General features: G+C 37.9%; 1 protein-coding gene across 5 annotated transcripts in view; it reads right to left on the bottom strand.

The window, feature by feature from the left end:
• ikbkb (inhibitor of nuclear factor kappa B kinase subunit beta) overlaps positions 1-15,367 on the bottom strand; it is a 105,922-nt gene that overhangs the window by 67,000 nt on the left and 23,555 nt on the right. The window contains exons 1-4 of one of the 5 annotated variants that reach the window (XM_053624817.1): positions 7,364-14,687; positions 7,197-7,250; positions 7,028-7,081; positions 6,762-6,944 (exon numbers count right to left, since the gene is read on the bottom strand). The exons of 3 other annotated variants lie outside the window; for them this stretch is intronic. In XM_053624817.1, the coding sequence (XP_053480792.1) occupies positions 6,762-6,782 (21 nt within the window). In that variant the 5' untranslated portion in view covers positions 6,783-6,944; positions 7,028-7,081; positions 7,197-7,250; positions 7,364-14,687. Of the gene's footprint in view, positions 1-6,761; positions 6,945-7,027; positions 7,082-7,196; positions 7,251-7,363; positions 14,688-15,367 lie in introns of those variants that run through there. One more of the 5 variants, XM_053624818.1, reaches the window with a different exon arrangement.

The raw sequence follows: 15,367 nt of genomic DNA, 5'->3' as shown, positions 1-15,367 counted from the left end.
GGAGAGGTGTGAATTGTTTGCCCAGCAGGGAGCTCAAACACCGCCCTTTTCCCATCCCCCTGCTCACCAGCAGTTAAGCACACAGACATAAAACTGTACACCCAGAAAGCCACAAGTGTCCTGACTAATCTTGTACCAGAACTGCGGCGATAAAATAATTCATTTGTTTATACTAATTGAAAATGTCCGATAAGTCGTTTTCCATTCCGCCGGCGGAATGAACGCTAGTGTCGGGGCGAAAGGGGTTAAAGTTTTTTTTTCTTCTTTGGAACATACACAACCGGATTCTCTCCTGAAAACAACCCTGACCAGAGACAAAGTTCTTCTGGTGTTTGTGCTTTCAGGTCAACAAATAAATATCTGTCTAGCTGTGGCGTCTTTTAGAAAACATTCTAAAAAGTACTTGCTGTTACCTGGATACATTTGATAGGCCAGTATGCTGATCTGTAATTAGTCTCCAGGGTTTTTAAAAAGAATCATGTATTTGGTGTACAGGTTGATTGTTCTGCTAGTCTTGCCTTGAAAAAAAAAAAACAAGTTCTGAACGAGATAGATGACACTCAGATTTCTGTGGTGGGTGTATTTTGTAAAAGCCTTTTCTATTTCATCATTTTTACTGGCAGATTCCATCAAGTCATCGATTACCAACAAGTTTCGCTGGGAGGAAATAGTTCATCATCACACAATGAATCAGGGATTCCTTGAAGTAAATTTATATTTATTCTGGTCATCAATTCATTGTACAGAGGTTGCCAACACATGTAACACCAGACAATGTTTTCAGGAACTACTGACATTGCCTCTTTACAGTTTTCCAACAACATTTTGATAAAGTACGATTTTCCGCTATTATTTGGTTCAGATACGATACATGAAAATTGCAGTTGCATCCTATCATCAACAGCAGGCACGTTCATATTTTCCATTACAAAACATATCAACAGAAACAAAATAAATTATATACATACATACATTTATACATGAATAGTCTTAATATCTGTAAGGGAGAGTTGTGAAATCAGGTAATAAAACACGCTTATCGTACACAACCCTGAACCTTTTAACTGTGATTTGTTTTTCAAATGAAATCCCTTTTTATCTCTCATGATTTGGTTATGCAAGGTCATGAGTTGACTGGTTTGATCTGGATTTTTAACTAACTCGTCCACCAGGTCTGTCAGTGATTTCAAATTGACAACTTCAGAATTGATACAATTAAAAGTAATGACTTTAGCTTTCATAGTTGTTTTTCCTTTTACAGTTTAGTAACCATAGGTTTTGGACCCTGCACTTATGAATTCTATGATTTGATCACCATCACCTAGTTTGCTGGTAAGACCACCCAAGTAATCCCTTAAGGGTGACATCCAGTCACCTTCTTACTTTTAAAAATGATGCTGTCGGTGTACAAACAATGCTGATTCAATCGATCTATCAAATTGTACAGTTCAAGTCTAGCATATACTGTTTTGCTTGTATTTTCACATTTGTAAGTTGCTTTGGATAAAAGTGTCTGCTAAATGAATAAATGTAAATGTAAATGTAGTGAAAATGCAAATGAATACATTAGCATTCACCGGTTTAATCAGTCTCTCGTCTGCATACTGCCACTGCACCATTGCCACCTTATCATTCAAAAAAGAGAACTGGCTCACATTATAAATATCAGAGAACACGAACTATAAAAACTCAGAAGGATCACGGATTAAGGTCGTGTTTGATCCCTCTGGTCTTTGACACATCTTACCCAGCAACAAATTTACCTCAAGTTTAGCCTTTTGGCAGGACTAACGGCAACTTTTGGCAGGATTAACGGCAATACAGTTTGGATCCAATTTGATCCCTTCATTCTGTAAACGTGAATCCTCACGTTTAGAGGATTCATCAACGACCCAGGATGGATATCCTGAACTTTCCTGTTTGGTCTTGAGGAACATTTTAATATATTTAGTAAAAATCTTATCAGACATTTTAGAAAAGTGCCACACTTCAAACACTTTTAGAATTTTGTAACCTTGTTCGACATCTTTCTCATTTTTGACAGAAGCCCATGTTCTGGTAAGAGCTCTCTCCTGATCTGTATGGTCACATTGTTTTTGTTGTTGCTCAGCACACATTCTAAATAGAGGAAAGAGGAGTTTACTTTTCCACAAAATGGAAGAACAGGTGCCCACAGACCCCTAGGTGGTAATACTGTTACTCTGACGATACCAAAGTAATTTTTCGGTGGTTTAAAGTCACAATAAATTATGATAGGATGATCGAGCAGGTATGTCTTTGTCTTATTTACAAATGGGTAAAGAGAGGTAAAATTTAAATAATCTCTAAATAAATTTAAATTTAAATAATTTAAATAATTCTCTCACCAGGCTGAGCTACATAATGCAAATGTAATGCATTTGTTCGACCGCGGTAAAGAGCATTTTGCAGGTTTAAACTCAGGAAAGTCTTACCATGTGGTCATTCCATTCATGTTCCCACATAAGTGTGACTTGCAAATTGTGAGTATCTTGCAAATTCTTAATTTTCTCCATTGATTTTTGATGGACATCTCTGAAAATTGCTTTGGATGAGTTAAGAGGATGTGGGGTCATTGAGGGAAAACACTTTTCACAGCCGTGATAAAAACAACCAAGAAACTCAAAAGCCTTACATATTTGTCCATCTTCACAGTAAACATCTACAAAATAGTTACCAAACCTGGCTTCACCTTCATTCAACGCATGTCGAATGGGTAGGCTTTGTGTGGTAGAAACATATTCGAGCAATTGTATGTAAGGTGATGAGAAAGATTTCTGTCTGCTGATGTAATCATCAAGCGGTGGAATAGCTAAAGTGCTTTTAGGATGAAACTTGGTTCTAAAGATTTTCATGCACACAGATGTGACTGTTATACATTTAAAAGGATCGACCTTTGTACTTTTCAGAATTTCATCTCTGAAAGCTAAACAGCCCTTTCTCAAAATGTCTACTTCGTTCACACAGTATTCAGCCATCTCTTTCTTGAAATCAAGAAACCATTCTCTTTCCTTAGGCATCACGCTATCTACACCATAAAATGTAGGCTCAGGATACGGTCCTACGTAATCCTGATGTTCTGCGGTGTTCCCGAAATGGGGAAAATAGCCATTCTTGCTTTCCCAAAATCCCATGTGTAACTCATAGGTAAAACTTAGATATAAATAGATTATATAAATAAATAAGTCCCAAGTGACTATTAGTATCATCCAATACGAGGTCAGGGTGCTGTTAGGACATCAGCCTGTAGGAGTGAGAGTTGCTACATTCCAGCCAATGGGATGGCTGAGCCCGCCTCTCAGCTAGCGAGGGAGATAGGAAGAGATGTCAGTAGTAACTCAGGCATCGTAGCAGTATGTTGATGCTGCTGTTACGGGTGTAAATTACCAACAGTGTAGAGTGCCACGATAGAGTCTAAGTTGGAAGGCATGCTAGAGTAATGTGCCATTCTCTTGCACTGGTGAGTTTATATCCGCCATTTTAGATTATTGACCTCTGTATAAAGCGCTTCGTGTATACGCCTCGTGTTGCTGTATGCTAGCTGTGAGCTGTAAGCTAATGGCTAAGGTGCCTTTGTTAATAAGTTGCGTATATATTAACTGATAAAAACAGGATATTTCATGGTATTCTGTATTTAGGACTACTACCACTGGTAAGTGGAGTAGCTCCGTTGAGATGTGTTTTAATTATATTTTATGTCGAATGATAAATTGAGTGTACTAACTGATACGCCTTGAGGCCTAGTAACTGTTGAAACACTGATGTTAGTGAATATTAGCAGATAGCTAGTTTTCATGCCCTACATTCATGTAGTTAAATTAAGTATTATGAATGTGGTTACTGATATTAACTCCAGTTGTGCTGACCATGTTAATAGTAAGCTGTTAAGTGATTTTATGTGACCTATCTCATGTAGGTCAGGTTTTAATGTTGACTTGTTGATTGATCGCGGATACGGTGGAGTCCTACCCGTCGGCGAAGATTCTGGATAACCTCGGAGAAACTGTTCCAGTAATGGATGGCGAGCCAACTCCACTTGACCTAGAACCTGATCGCAGCTAGGAGGTTGCAATTTCAGCACACTGCGTCCAAGAGCTTTGATTTGTTTTTCCCTTGGCCCAAGGGATCAGGTAGAACTGTGTGCACATTGACACTTGTTTCCTTTGGAGGAGGACACTCAGACTGCACTGACTGTACTGGGTAAACCGAGGGACTGTGAACTGTCTCACCAAGACTCGAGTTTAGTTTAGTTAAGTTAGTAGCTCAATGTGATCTGATTTGAGTACCACTTTGTTTGAAGGATGTTGTGTTAACTTAATAATTGTGTAGTGTACATATACTGTGTTCTTCTGATAATTGTTTAGTGTTTGGGATTCTAATTTTTTATTTTTCATTTATTTTATTTCCTTACTGTTATATTTGTTCCTGTTGGTTATTTTCTACAATATACGAAGTTAACTTAATTTGTGTGTCTGGCGTATTATTTCACTGTCATCATCCAACTCGTGGCTCCAGCGAGTGAATCTACAGTCTTTTGATCTGGCCCGATTCCGTCCATCTAGGTATCTCGACTACTCATTACGGTCATCACACGCTGTAATACCCCAATAAGTGACCTGCCCTCAATGAGGGGGTTACACATGGCACATTTCGGGATGCTGTTCAATTTCATGGGTAAGAATTATATCCTATAAATATAGGACTGGCGAAATGCGGAATCGATGAAACATAAAATTTTACCACCTTGCGCTATGATTTCAGGTGTGATTCCTTCTTTCACGAAATGATTTAACAAAAGGTACCCACTCATCAGCCACCCACTCACCCCTTCAGCCACCCACTCATCTCCCTCAAAATCAATACAGCATAAGAAATTAGCTATATGAATTCCTGTTTCCTGTCTAGTCTTGAAATCATAAAACACATAATTCTGATTTTCGCGTTCTTTCCTAGCCGGCTGTATAAAAACATATATGCTCAATATCCACATCGACCTTTTCACCACAGAGTTTGCACTTGGAAACGGAGCACACCGGTTTTTTACATCTAAAAGATTTCTCAGGCATCACACAATTAAATTTAACACAGTAGAAACACATAGAATATCTGCCTTCACTCAACCGAAGGTTTGCTTTATGCCTGTCAAAACAGTATTGTGATCTACATAATCTCTGACATTCTTGACATCTAGTTACATTCTTAGGGTGTTTGTGACATTTGAATTTATGGCCTATGTTCCTTCTAAGTGCACTACCCCGAGGTGGTCGATGTTACGACGCGGCGAACTCGCGGCTGCAGTTCTCAGAATGCAGTGCCTCCTACAAACATGGCGGACGAGAACTACACTTCCCAGCCATGCCCGTGCTCGAGTTCGCCGGAGTACTGAATGCAAACACCTGTGCTTCACCATAAGTTATAAAGGGCCTCGTTAACTTCAGCGTCTCGCGAAGTAAATGCTCAGTTGTCGTGACACTGTCGTTTGACCAAGCCGTTGTCTACATTCTGGATTATCCTGGTTATCGGATATACTGTGTGTTTCTGTGCGTTCTCATTTACGATTCCCTGCCCTGCCTTGTTTGGATTGCTCGCCTGATCACTTGACCTTCGTCTGTTTTCTGTGTTTCCTCTTCCATCATTTCTACGCATGCTAAACCTGCCCGTCCGTGTTTGTCTCCAAAAGGTATCGTAACAGTCGAACAATTTGGATGACTATTTCAAGGGTATTATCCGTAAAAAGCTCGCATTTACTCTTAATTGCATTTTCAAGCATGGTCTGAAAATCTATTGTAAATCGATGAAACCACTGACTAATTGAACATGTGATGAAACATTGAGTGCATCTCCTCTGATTTCAACGATGACGACATTCTCAGCAGAAATGAGATTATTAGAGATTTCAATCACACTGTTTAAAATCTCTAAAACATAATTACAAAATTCTGCAAAGCTGTCGACATTAGCGATCGAAGAAACAGTCACTCTTCTAATCTCAGTGTTGTTCAATCCGTCATGACTAATTATCCTAATATTAGGATCTAACCCATTACCATCTTGCTTATCTTGGATATTAGTCGATGGCATGGTTTCCATTGGAGGGTCTTACTCATTTCAGATTTTTGTGGAATATTGGTTGGGGGTTCAATTAAGTTAACCGGACTGTCATTTAACTTATATTAAGTTCGTAAAACATATCATGAGAAGAAAACAGTCTACAGAAGAAAACAGTGCTCCTGAGCGATTTCTGGAATAGAGACGATATTGTGATCGGGAGATAATGCCATATTTTCATTCAGTTGATTCACTGCATCTATTAAACAATGATTTATCTGTATAGATTGTCTTTGTTCATTTAGGTTATTTTGTAACTGTAACAGACAATGATTTAATTAGAAAAATATGTCATATGGTGTCAGCGGTGTGTTTGATACATTGTAATTGGGAAAATAGCAACCCTAACACGGAATTAAAGCCGGTTGATCGCATCAGTTAAATATGGGTTCAGAGTTGTGCATGGAACATGATGTAACAAACCATTTGAAGGACTGATTTCCATCATAACAGAAATCATGGGGTGATGGAGTATTTTTGGTTCTAATTTTTTTAGCCTCTGTATCTGAATTGTATTTCATTGTTTCTGTGCCATATCTAATATACAATTTTCTTATCAATTTTATGTTCACTGTGACACATCGATCGATTCAAGGATTCAAGTGTGTTGTACAGTAAAGGGACAAATTCCCTACCTGGACCATATTCAATTGCATTATCAAGATGTCCAACGCTTTCCAATAAAGCAGTCTTTACTTGGAAGAATTCTTTCAACGTTTTGGTGATCTCTTCTAATTCGTGATCAAGTTGAATGCCGGCTTCCGAGTTGAATTCCGCTTGTTCTTCTGTATTACCACCATTTTCGAAATCACTCGTATCTATAAGTCACAGAAAATGTGAGAGAGTTTTTGCACTGAATGGATGGGGGAAAACAGAAGGCAAAACATACATCATATCTCACCTGATGCGCTTGAATCATCATCACCACCACTGGTAGTCATGGTGTCCTCAATGTCTGAAGATGAAACAAACAAAATATAAATTCATATGAAAAATTAAAGACTTACAGTACGAAACATTTATACTTTTATGTTATGACTTGCGTGTAGTTGATCTCAGATTCAAATGACCTTGTGTGGATGTCTCAGGAAACTTGTCGTCAGAAATAATCACAATGCTGTTGTCTAAAAACAGTAAAACAAATAAAATACACTTTTAGGAAATATACCTTTTAGCTCACTAGACAGATCTAAGAGACAATGTGAAATTACCTAGTAGGGTTGCATTTGTTTGTTACCTTATCCTAGACACTAGAATCAGATGAACTTAGTTCGGACTTGATCTGTAATATAATTGTATTGAAGATTAAACTTTAGGTATAGTCCCATACCAGATGACATAAATGATCGGATAAGTAGAAGGATCATCTCTGTTGTAATCAGAAATGTTCTGAATATTTCATACGCTAATTATTGTATAGGCTAATATCAAATTGGAAAATTACTTAAGCATTCTATTTCAATTTATAATTAATGATTTAAATTTAAAATACATCTTCTTACCTACTGAAAAGTCCAAGTCTCTGAAAGGAAAGACTGGAAGTTCTTTCAATCCTTTGCTGTATTTCCAAAGATGTGATAACTCTCAGGAGTGTTAGCCTTTTATAGACAGGGCATATGCATGTATGCAATTATAGAAATGCACCTGAATGTATTGATCTATGTGAAGGACTACCGATAATCATTAGCTTATGACCTAATTATTTATCACCGTTATGTCTACACACCAGATTCAGTTTTAAAGTATACGTGTACTATAAACAATAATCATTTAGCTATGAACTTATTATTTAAACAGAATTATGCGCAGTCACCAGTGACTATTGTGAGGGAAATTACTCATTTTTATTTTGTAATAAGTTTGTTCTTGTTCTGTTTCATTCTCATGTGAGGATAACGCCTAAGAAGGCCATGTCATGTCACTGAGATCAGTACAGAATGTTTATCTGCTTACAGGAACACAAACATGTTCTTCTGTTCAAGGTTCGTCTAAACATCTTTCAAGATCCTAAAACAAAGCCTGTTTGAACTGCCTCAAACTGCTTCTTATCGGTACACAGAATTATGTCATGCTCTGCGTTTCATATATATAGTAGTGGTTAGTACAAGGGCTTCAGAGCGCTCTCATTATTCTATCCTGCTTTATTCTATCCTGTATTAACCATCTTTCTGTAATAAACCTTTTTACCATCAGAGGACGAGTCTGTGAGTGTTGTCTAATTTCCACGACACTATCAACATTAATCATTATTCTACATATAATATTCTCGGTGACTTTATTTCATCAGATTTATGCATAGTCACTGGTTATAACAGCGAAACAGTGCAGTGAAACGTGATTCTTGGAGAAACTTGTTGCTCTCTGATGTAATATTTGCATTGCGGAGACGTACTACGCCATTTACGCCTGTATGGCTCTGGTGAAAAGAAATCCATTCTACCAGTGTAGTCAAAATCCTTACACCATTTTCTGAACTTTTTTCAGTCACACACATCAAAAGTTACCTGGTACCGAGAACTTGAAAAGCACAATGTCTTCTTTTTCTGCATCGAAAAAAAAAAATCCGGCTGTACAACCGTTTGACATTACCCAATATTGAATCTCTAAAAATTTTTCTAATCTTCCCAAAGTAGACTGAACCTTTAGGTGTATTAGGACAAACAGCAATAGTTGAATGCTCATACACGTTATTACACATACAGAGTATTTAAAATGAAGAGGGTGGATGTGGTCGTCTTCTTCTAAAAACTTATGGTGTACATACTACTGGGGTGGAGCACTTTAGATTTCTTTATTCTGATTGTTCAGGGAGTATCTTCTGAGTGTGTGTGTGTCAAATTTTTGAGTGGAAAAATTGTATGGAAAATCATTATTAATTGACATTAATTATTTACCTATGACATTATTTAATCAGTGGGAACACAACAGATTACAACTAACCTAACATTAATAATCATTAACCTACACCTGTCAAGATAAGGATGATTGGTGATGACCTTTGACCTAGACCTGACAAGGTAAAGATTACTGGTGGTGACCTTTGACCTAGGCTTGTCAAGATAAGGTTTGATGAAACATACAAACCATCTCTCTCTGTCAACTGTCCCAGCTTTTTTGGAGTGTGTTGGAGTCATCAGATTTGAAATAAGTGCATATTTCCAAAAATAAATTAAATTCACAAAGTACAACATCAAAGAATGTGTTAATAACTTGTTTTCAAATGACTCTTTTTGGGTTTTTTTACATTTTCCATACTGTCTCAACTTTTTCGGAATTGGGGTTGTATGAATAAATTGCCTGTAGAATTTTGCAAAGCTGACGAATAGTTGATGTTTCTTAAAAGTTATGGGTGTGGGCCATTCTCAGACAGCATTTACCCAGACCTCCATGAGACCCCCTTGATGGTAAAGAAAGGTGAACCCCACATTTTTTCCCCTTAACACACAACTGGTTTTGTAGCAGCCTTCTCAGTGCCTGCTTGATGTGGTTCATGTGAGTTTCTAGTGATTGCGAATAGATCAAGATATCATCTATATATGTGATTGAAATCTTTTCCAGTATGTCATAGGGAACATTGTTAATCAGATATTAGAACACTGCAGGCGCGCAGGAGAGACCATATGGTATTATGCAATATTCACAGTGGACAGAGATAGTGCTGCTAAATGCTGTCTTTCATTTGTCACCTTCTCTGATGTGAATCAGGTTGTATCCACTTCACAGGTCCAGTTTGTAAATATATGGGCATCTCCAAGTTGTTTTAAGGCAGATGGAACAAGCAGCAGGGGGTAATAATATATTATTTTGATCTGGTTCAGTCCCCTGTAGTCAATGCATGGCTTGAGTCCTCCCCCTTCTTCCCCACAAAGAATAATCCGTGTGGGGGCTGGTTGTTTTGGAGGCATGAAGTGTGACACTGAGGAGACCAGTGGATAATTTATTTTTCAGCCCAGGAGCTATGTGGATTATAAGAGTGCATCCATGTAAATCCTAGAATGATGGGGAATTTTTGTCACAGTGACGAAGAGAAAGATCTTGGTCTAGGGCTCTTAACTAGTGCATTATGGTGAGTGATGGAGCCTCCTCTAATAGGTGCTCTATTGAGGGCTTGAATTTGGAGAGGGGACTGAAGAGGTTGAGTGTACAGATGGAATCTCTCCACCAGGGCTTGGTCAATGACTTTGCCCTTGACTCTGGAGTCAATTAACATTCTAATCCTGACTAATCTGAACTTGCATGGAGAAAACTGAGTATGAAATTAATTATACTGGACATTACTTTACTTACCATAGCTGAGCAAAAGGTAGAAGCTGGCTTGCTTGCTCACACCATGTGTTGATGTGGTTTGTGGATGAGGGCATTCGGACGATGCAATGTTTGGAGCTGCCACAGTAAAAGCACAGTACTTCACATTGTCGTCTTTGGTGTTCCATAGCGCTGAACTTTTTTTGTCCAATCTACATGGGTGCCATCACACTTGGTTGAGAAGGGTTTAATCCTCTGTGATTGCTTTGTCTCACTGTTTCAAAAGCTGACCCATTTGGATAGACAGTTAAATGTCTATTTAACTGTCTAAGGTGGCTTTATCATTATGACAGGCAAGCTCAGTTAAGATATCCTGTTACAAATCTTGGCCATAAGCTGCCTTTGTTGCTGGCTCATTCCAGTCACTGCTACTGCCAGCCACCAATGTCTGGAACTCTACAGTGTATTCAGTGGTGCTCCGGTTACCCTGTTCAATGGGGAAAAGTTGCTCTCCCATATCCTTTCCCTCAGGGTAATGGCCAACACTCTCTGGAAACGTTCAATAGAAATGGTCATAGGATGAGATGGGTTCACTGCCTTTAGAGAAGAAGGTGGTAGTTGAGGTGAGTGCTTTATCCATAAGGATACTGATAAATTGAGCAATTTAAAGTCAGTTAGAATATTATGAGTGGGCACCCACCATTCATATATAGACTTTTAAGTCTGACATTGATACTGACTTACAGTGCATCCGGAAAGTATTCACAGCGCTTCCCTTTTTCCACATTTTGTTATGTTACAGCCTTATTCCAAAATGGATTAAACTCATTACGGGGTCACCGTAAAGCTAACACTAAGCCCATGAAAATGTTAAATCTCAATGTGCAGAACTTCCTCAAAACCTCTGATGGATAATGTACAACACACTATCAGGAAATTCCAGAAAGGGAGCCCCATCTTGCTTGCATGTTGGACTTATTTTGAATTGTCACCCTCTTCAAAATGAAGAGAACTTACCTTACCTGAGGAACAGAGGAAGCAGAGTTGTGGTAAGTAGTAGAGATAACCTAATAACAAGATAATTAAGGATGACAACAATAAGCTAAGTTATAAATTAATGTAACGCTAGCTCAACATCCGTTTGGCAATCTAGCAGCTAGGTAAGAGTTGTTGCTTGGTTTGGAGCATGTAATGTTATTTAGCTAGCTTTCTTGGTAGAATTTGAAATTCTGCCCCAATTGTCTTCATAGCTTGATCTTTTAAAGTATATACACATCCTCCAGAAAGTACCCCCCCATGATTGCTTCCCTTTTTGGTGTATTGCAACATCAAATTTAAGCATATCAGTATGAGATTCTTTCAGCTCCTTATAAAATGACTCTCTACACAAACAAAATTAAATAAATTCCAAAGAATTATTTGAATGTACAATATCTAAAATCTGATTAATTGAAAGTATTCACCCCTCAGTTTGAATTGTCCTTTTGTAGCAATTATAGATTTGACTGGAACAGGTTCTTCTCAGCTTGCTTAAATTTGGCTCCATTCATGTTGCTTGTGATAGCCACAAGCTTTCCAGTTTCTCCTGCTGAAAAGCAACACTAAAGCATGATGCCACCTCCAACATGCTTGATCATGGGAATGGTGTTACTTTAGTGTTGGGCTGTAACATTGTGCTTTGGCTTTAGACCAAATGGCATTTTCTAACATTTCTCAGAAGCTGCTTCCTTGTGGCCACTCTTCCATTGAGGCTGGCTCTGTGAAGAGGCTCTGAACATGTTCTCCTATGAGCTCTGCCCCCCATTCAGTCCATTTGCCATGATATTGGTCTGGGATGTACCATATTTTTTTCCTTTGTTATAATGGATTTCACAGTTCTCCTAAGAAAATTCAAAGTTTTGCCGATGTTTTAATAACCTTCTCCATTTTTTTCATCTTAACAACTTCATTTTGAAACTTCATGGGCAGTTCTCCATGGCAACAGGACCAAGAGTGGTAAATCTGCTGGCATACGGTGCCCAATTAGAAATAGATATTCCAACCCTACTCTACCCAGCATTCTACTAACCAATATCCAGTGACTGGATAACAAACTATTTGTACAGGAGAATTAAATTTCACTGTGACATCATTGAATGTAATGTACGGTCTTTCACTGAGACATGGCTCAACACAATAGTTCCTGACTGAACATCAGATTCAGGGAAAAACGGGGAAAACTAGAGGTGCAGTAATATGTTTCTTGGTCAACATTCATTTGGGCACTGACACTTTGTTTAAGCAAACTACTGCTGTCCAAACCTGAAACTTTTGACCATCAAAGTTCGCCCCTTCTACCTCTCCAGGGAATTCAACTTGGTCATTCTAGCCTGTGTTTACATCCCACCTCAAGAAGACAAAGCACATGCACTAGACTGTCTCTGCACAATAAACAAACTTGAGAATTCATATCCCGAGGCTGCATTTATTGCCATTGGGGATTTCAACAGGGCGAACATGAAAAAAGTTCTCCCTAAATTTTATCAACACATTGATTTTCCCACATGTGGTGAGTTGACCATTGCTACTCAGCATAAAAGGACTGTTACAAGCTGTCCCCGTCCATCTTTTGGTAAAGATCACAACAGAATTCTTCTGGCCTGCATGCCATGACAGCATACAAAGGGAGCAATAATAGTCACTGTATAGTACTACCTCTGGTGGTTCGTGCATACGAAGAGGTAGAACACATAATGAAGATTAAATTGAAATGCGCACAGCAAATTTGACAGTATTTTGTACCTCAATATTCAAGACACTAATATCCTGTCTCGTGCCTAATTCAGATACATCTTCTGTTTGGAATTTTCACATGTGTGCCTCACTCACTGCTGCAGTGTGGATGGATTCACTTGGATAAATATGGTTCTAAACACAGATTTTTTATAAAGCTGCCTTGTGGCAATATATGTTGTTAAAAGCACTATACAAATAAAATAGAATTAAACTGAATTGAACACTGTTGTAGCTGATAATGCAACCATCAGGGAGACTTTGATTTAGCATCAAAGCATTTATTATTTGTCACGAATCTGTCCCTGGCAGCATGTACCCAGCACTTCACCTCTTCTGAGTACTGACACCTGCTGCTGGGCTCATTACCAGAGTGTATACTATATAAGCCACATCTTCTCAGCTTTTCCTTGTGAAGCTTTGCACCTCCCCATGTGCTTGTTGCCTTGCTAAGTCTTTGACTCATCTGTTATGTGTTCCATTATTGCTGTATGATTAGCATTTGCATTTAGCCCAGCTATTCACAGCACTTAAAATATTTTGGTTTTCTCCATGTTTAGTTTTGTTGTATCCACTGGTGCCTATTCCTCAACTGTCTATTCCTAGCTTAGTATTGCCATTCCCTCTTGCTTTGTTTATTGTCTTCTTTTTCTGATGTTTGCCTGTTCTTTTATTAAAATACTCTGTGCTAGTGTCCATAACTGCCTCTGCCTGGGTCAATACATTATTTACTTTCACTGGTGTTATTTACAGTACTCTCACAGCAAAAACCCCAGATTATGGTCGTCCTACACCCTAAATTGATATAATATATTTTTGCCTATCATTGTGCTATACAAATGAATTACAAGTTGAAGGGGAAGTGTGACACTGGGTGTGTGTTTCTTAGGATATCCTGTGCCATCTATTTTAGGCTCACACTTTGCTGTATGAATTGTATAAATTGTGTGTGTTACTGGCAATATGGCCACCAAATTACACAAGTGGAAGTGCCACTTGAAAGCAGTGGTCAGGACTCAGAAGTATGCTTTGGCATTGAGTGTCTAGTAGTATCCAGTAGGGCCATTTAAGTTCTTTCTCAAAGTGGAACACTTTTTTGCCAATTTGATTTTAGGTCCCTATTGTAACATTCATCCACTGTTATGCCTATTTTGTACAAAATGCCTGAAAAGCTCCATTCATTATGAGTGATGATCATTGAACATTAGACAGAAAATTAAGAATATTAATTTAAAGTTGCAATGCAATTTGATACAGAGACCAATATGACCAAATCATTAGTGTGACATTAGAGATTCCTTTACCCCAATCAAAGAGACCAAATTAATTTCACTGATCTCTTTCTCAAAATCAAGTTGTGTACTATATCTGATATCTGCACATTTTCCTATAGTGGAAAAAAAAAACTTGTAGCATACATTTTATTAAAGTAACAACTTGCACTAGAGCTGCAACTAATGATTATTTTCATAATCGATTAGTTGGCCAATTATTTTTTAGATTAATCGGATAGGGGTGCAAACTTTCAGTACCATTTTACAAATAAAAAATAAAATGAGTGTTACAAATATAAACTTCAGACAAACTATATATATATATACACTATATACTATATATATATATATATACATATAATATATATGCATTACTTTTTATGCATGCACAGAAAGCACTGAATTAAACTACAGTCCTAAATTAATAATAAAATCTTACTTTCACTGCACCTTGTGGTTTCTGTTGCTCACTGCCTTTAGACATATTATTTTACTTCTGTTTACTTTTGAACATAGTGTTTTAATTAGACATTACAGATCTTAATTGCGCTCCCACTGTGTATCACCGTGTCTACACCGCGTGTGAGGAGCAATGTGGACTCGTTAGTAATAGATCACTTCCGTTAAAATAAACAACAGAATTTACACTGATACAGCATATTATGACAATAAACTTAAATTAACATAAACCTTTAAGCAACCCGCGACAACATTATTGTCATGCTTCCGTGCTACACAACCTCCGCTTTATAAAGTTTGATCTTCTCTGCAGTGTTTAATATAAAATGCTCCACTGCCTTAGAGGACTTGAAGGTCGCACACTTTCTTCCTCAGTCACGTGACGATTTCGCCGCCGTCTGATGGAGACTGAGGTCATATAAGGAATAAAAGGTAACAATGACATAAACAGGAAACTGAAGAAAGTCACTGTCGGTGACTTTGGTAATTCT

The sequence above is a fragment of the Ictalurus furcatus genome, chromosome 5 (assembly GCF_023375685.1).
Source record: "Ictalurus furcatus strain D&B chromosome 5, Billie_1.0, whole genome shotgun sequence".
Taxonomy (NCBI): Eukaryota; Metazoa; Chordata; class Actinopteri; order Siluriformes; family Ictaluridae; genus Ictalurus; species Ictalurus furcatus.
This window is presented reverse-complemented; position numbering and strand designations above follow the sequence as displayed.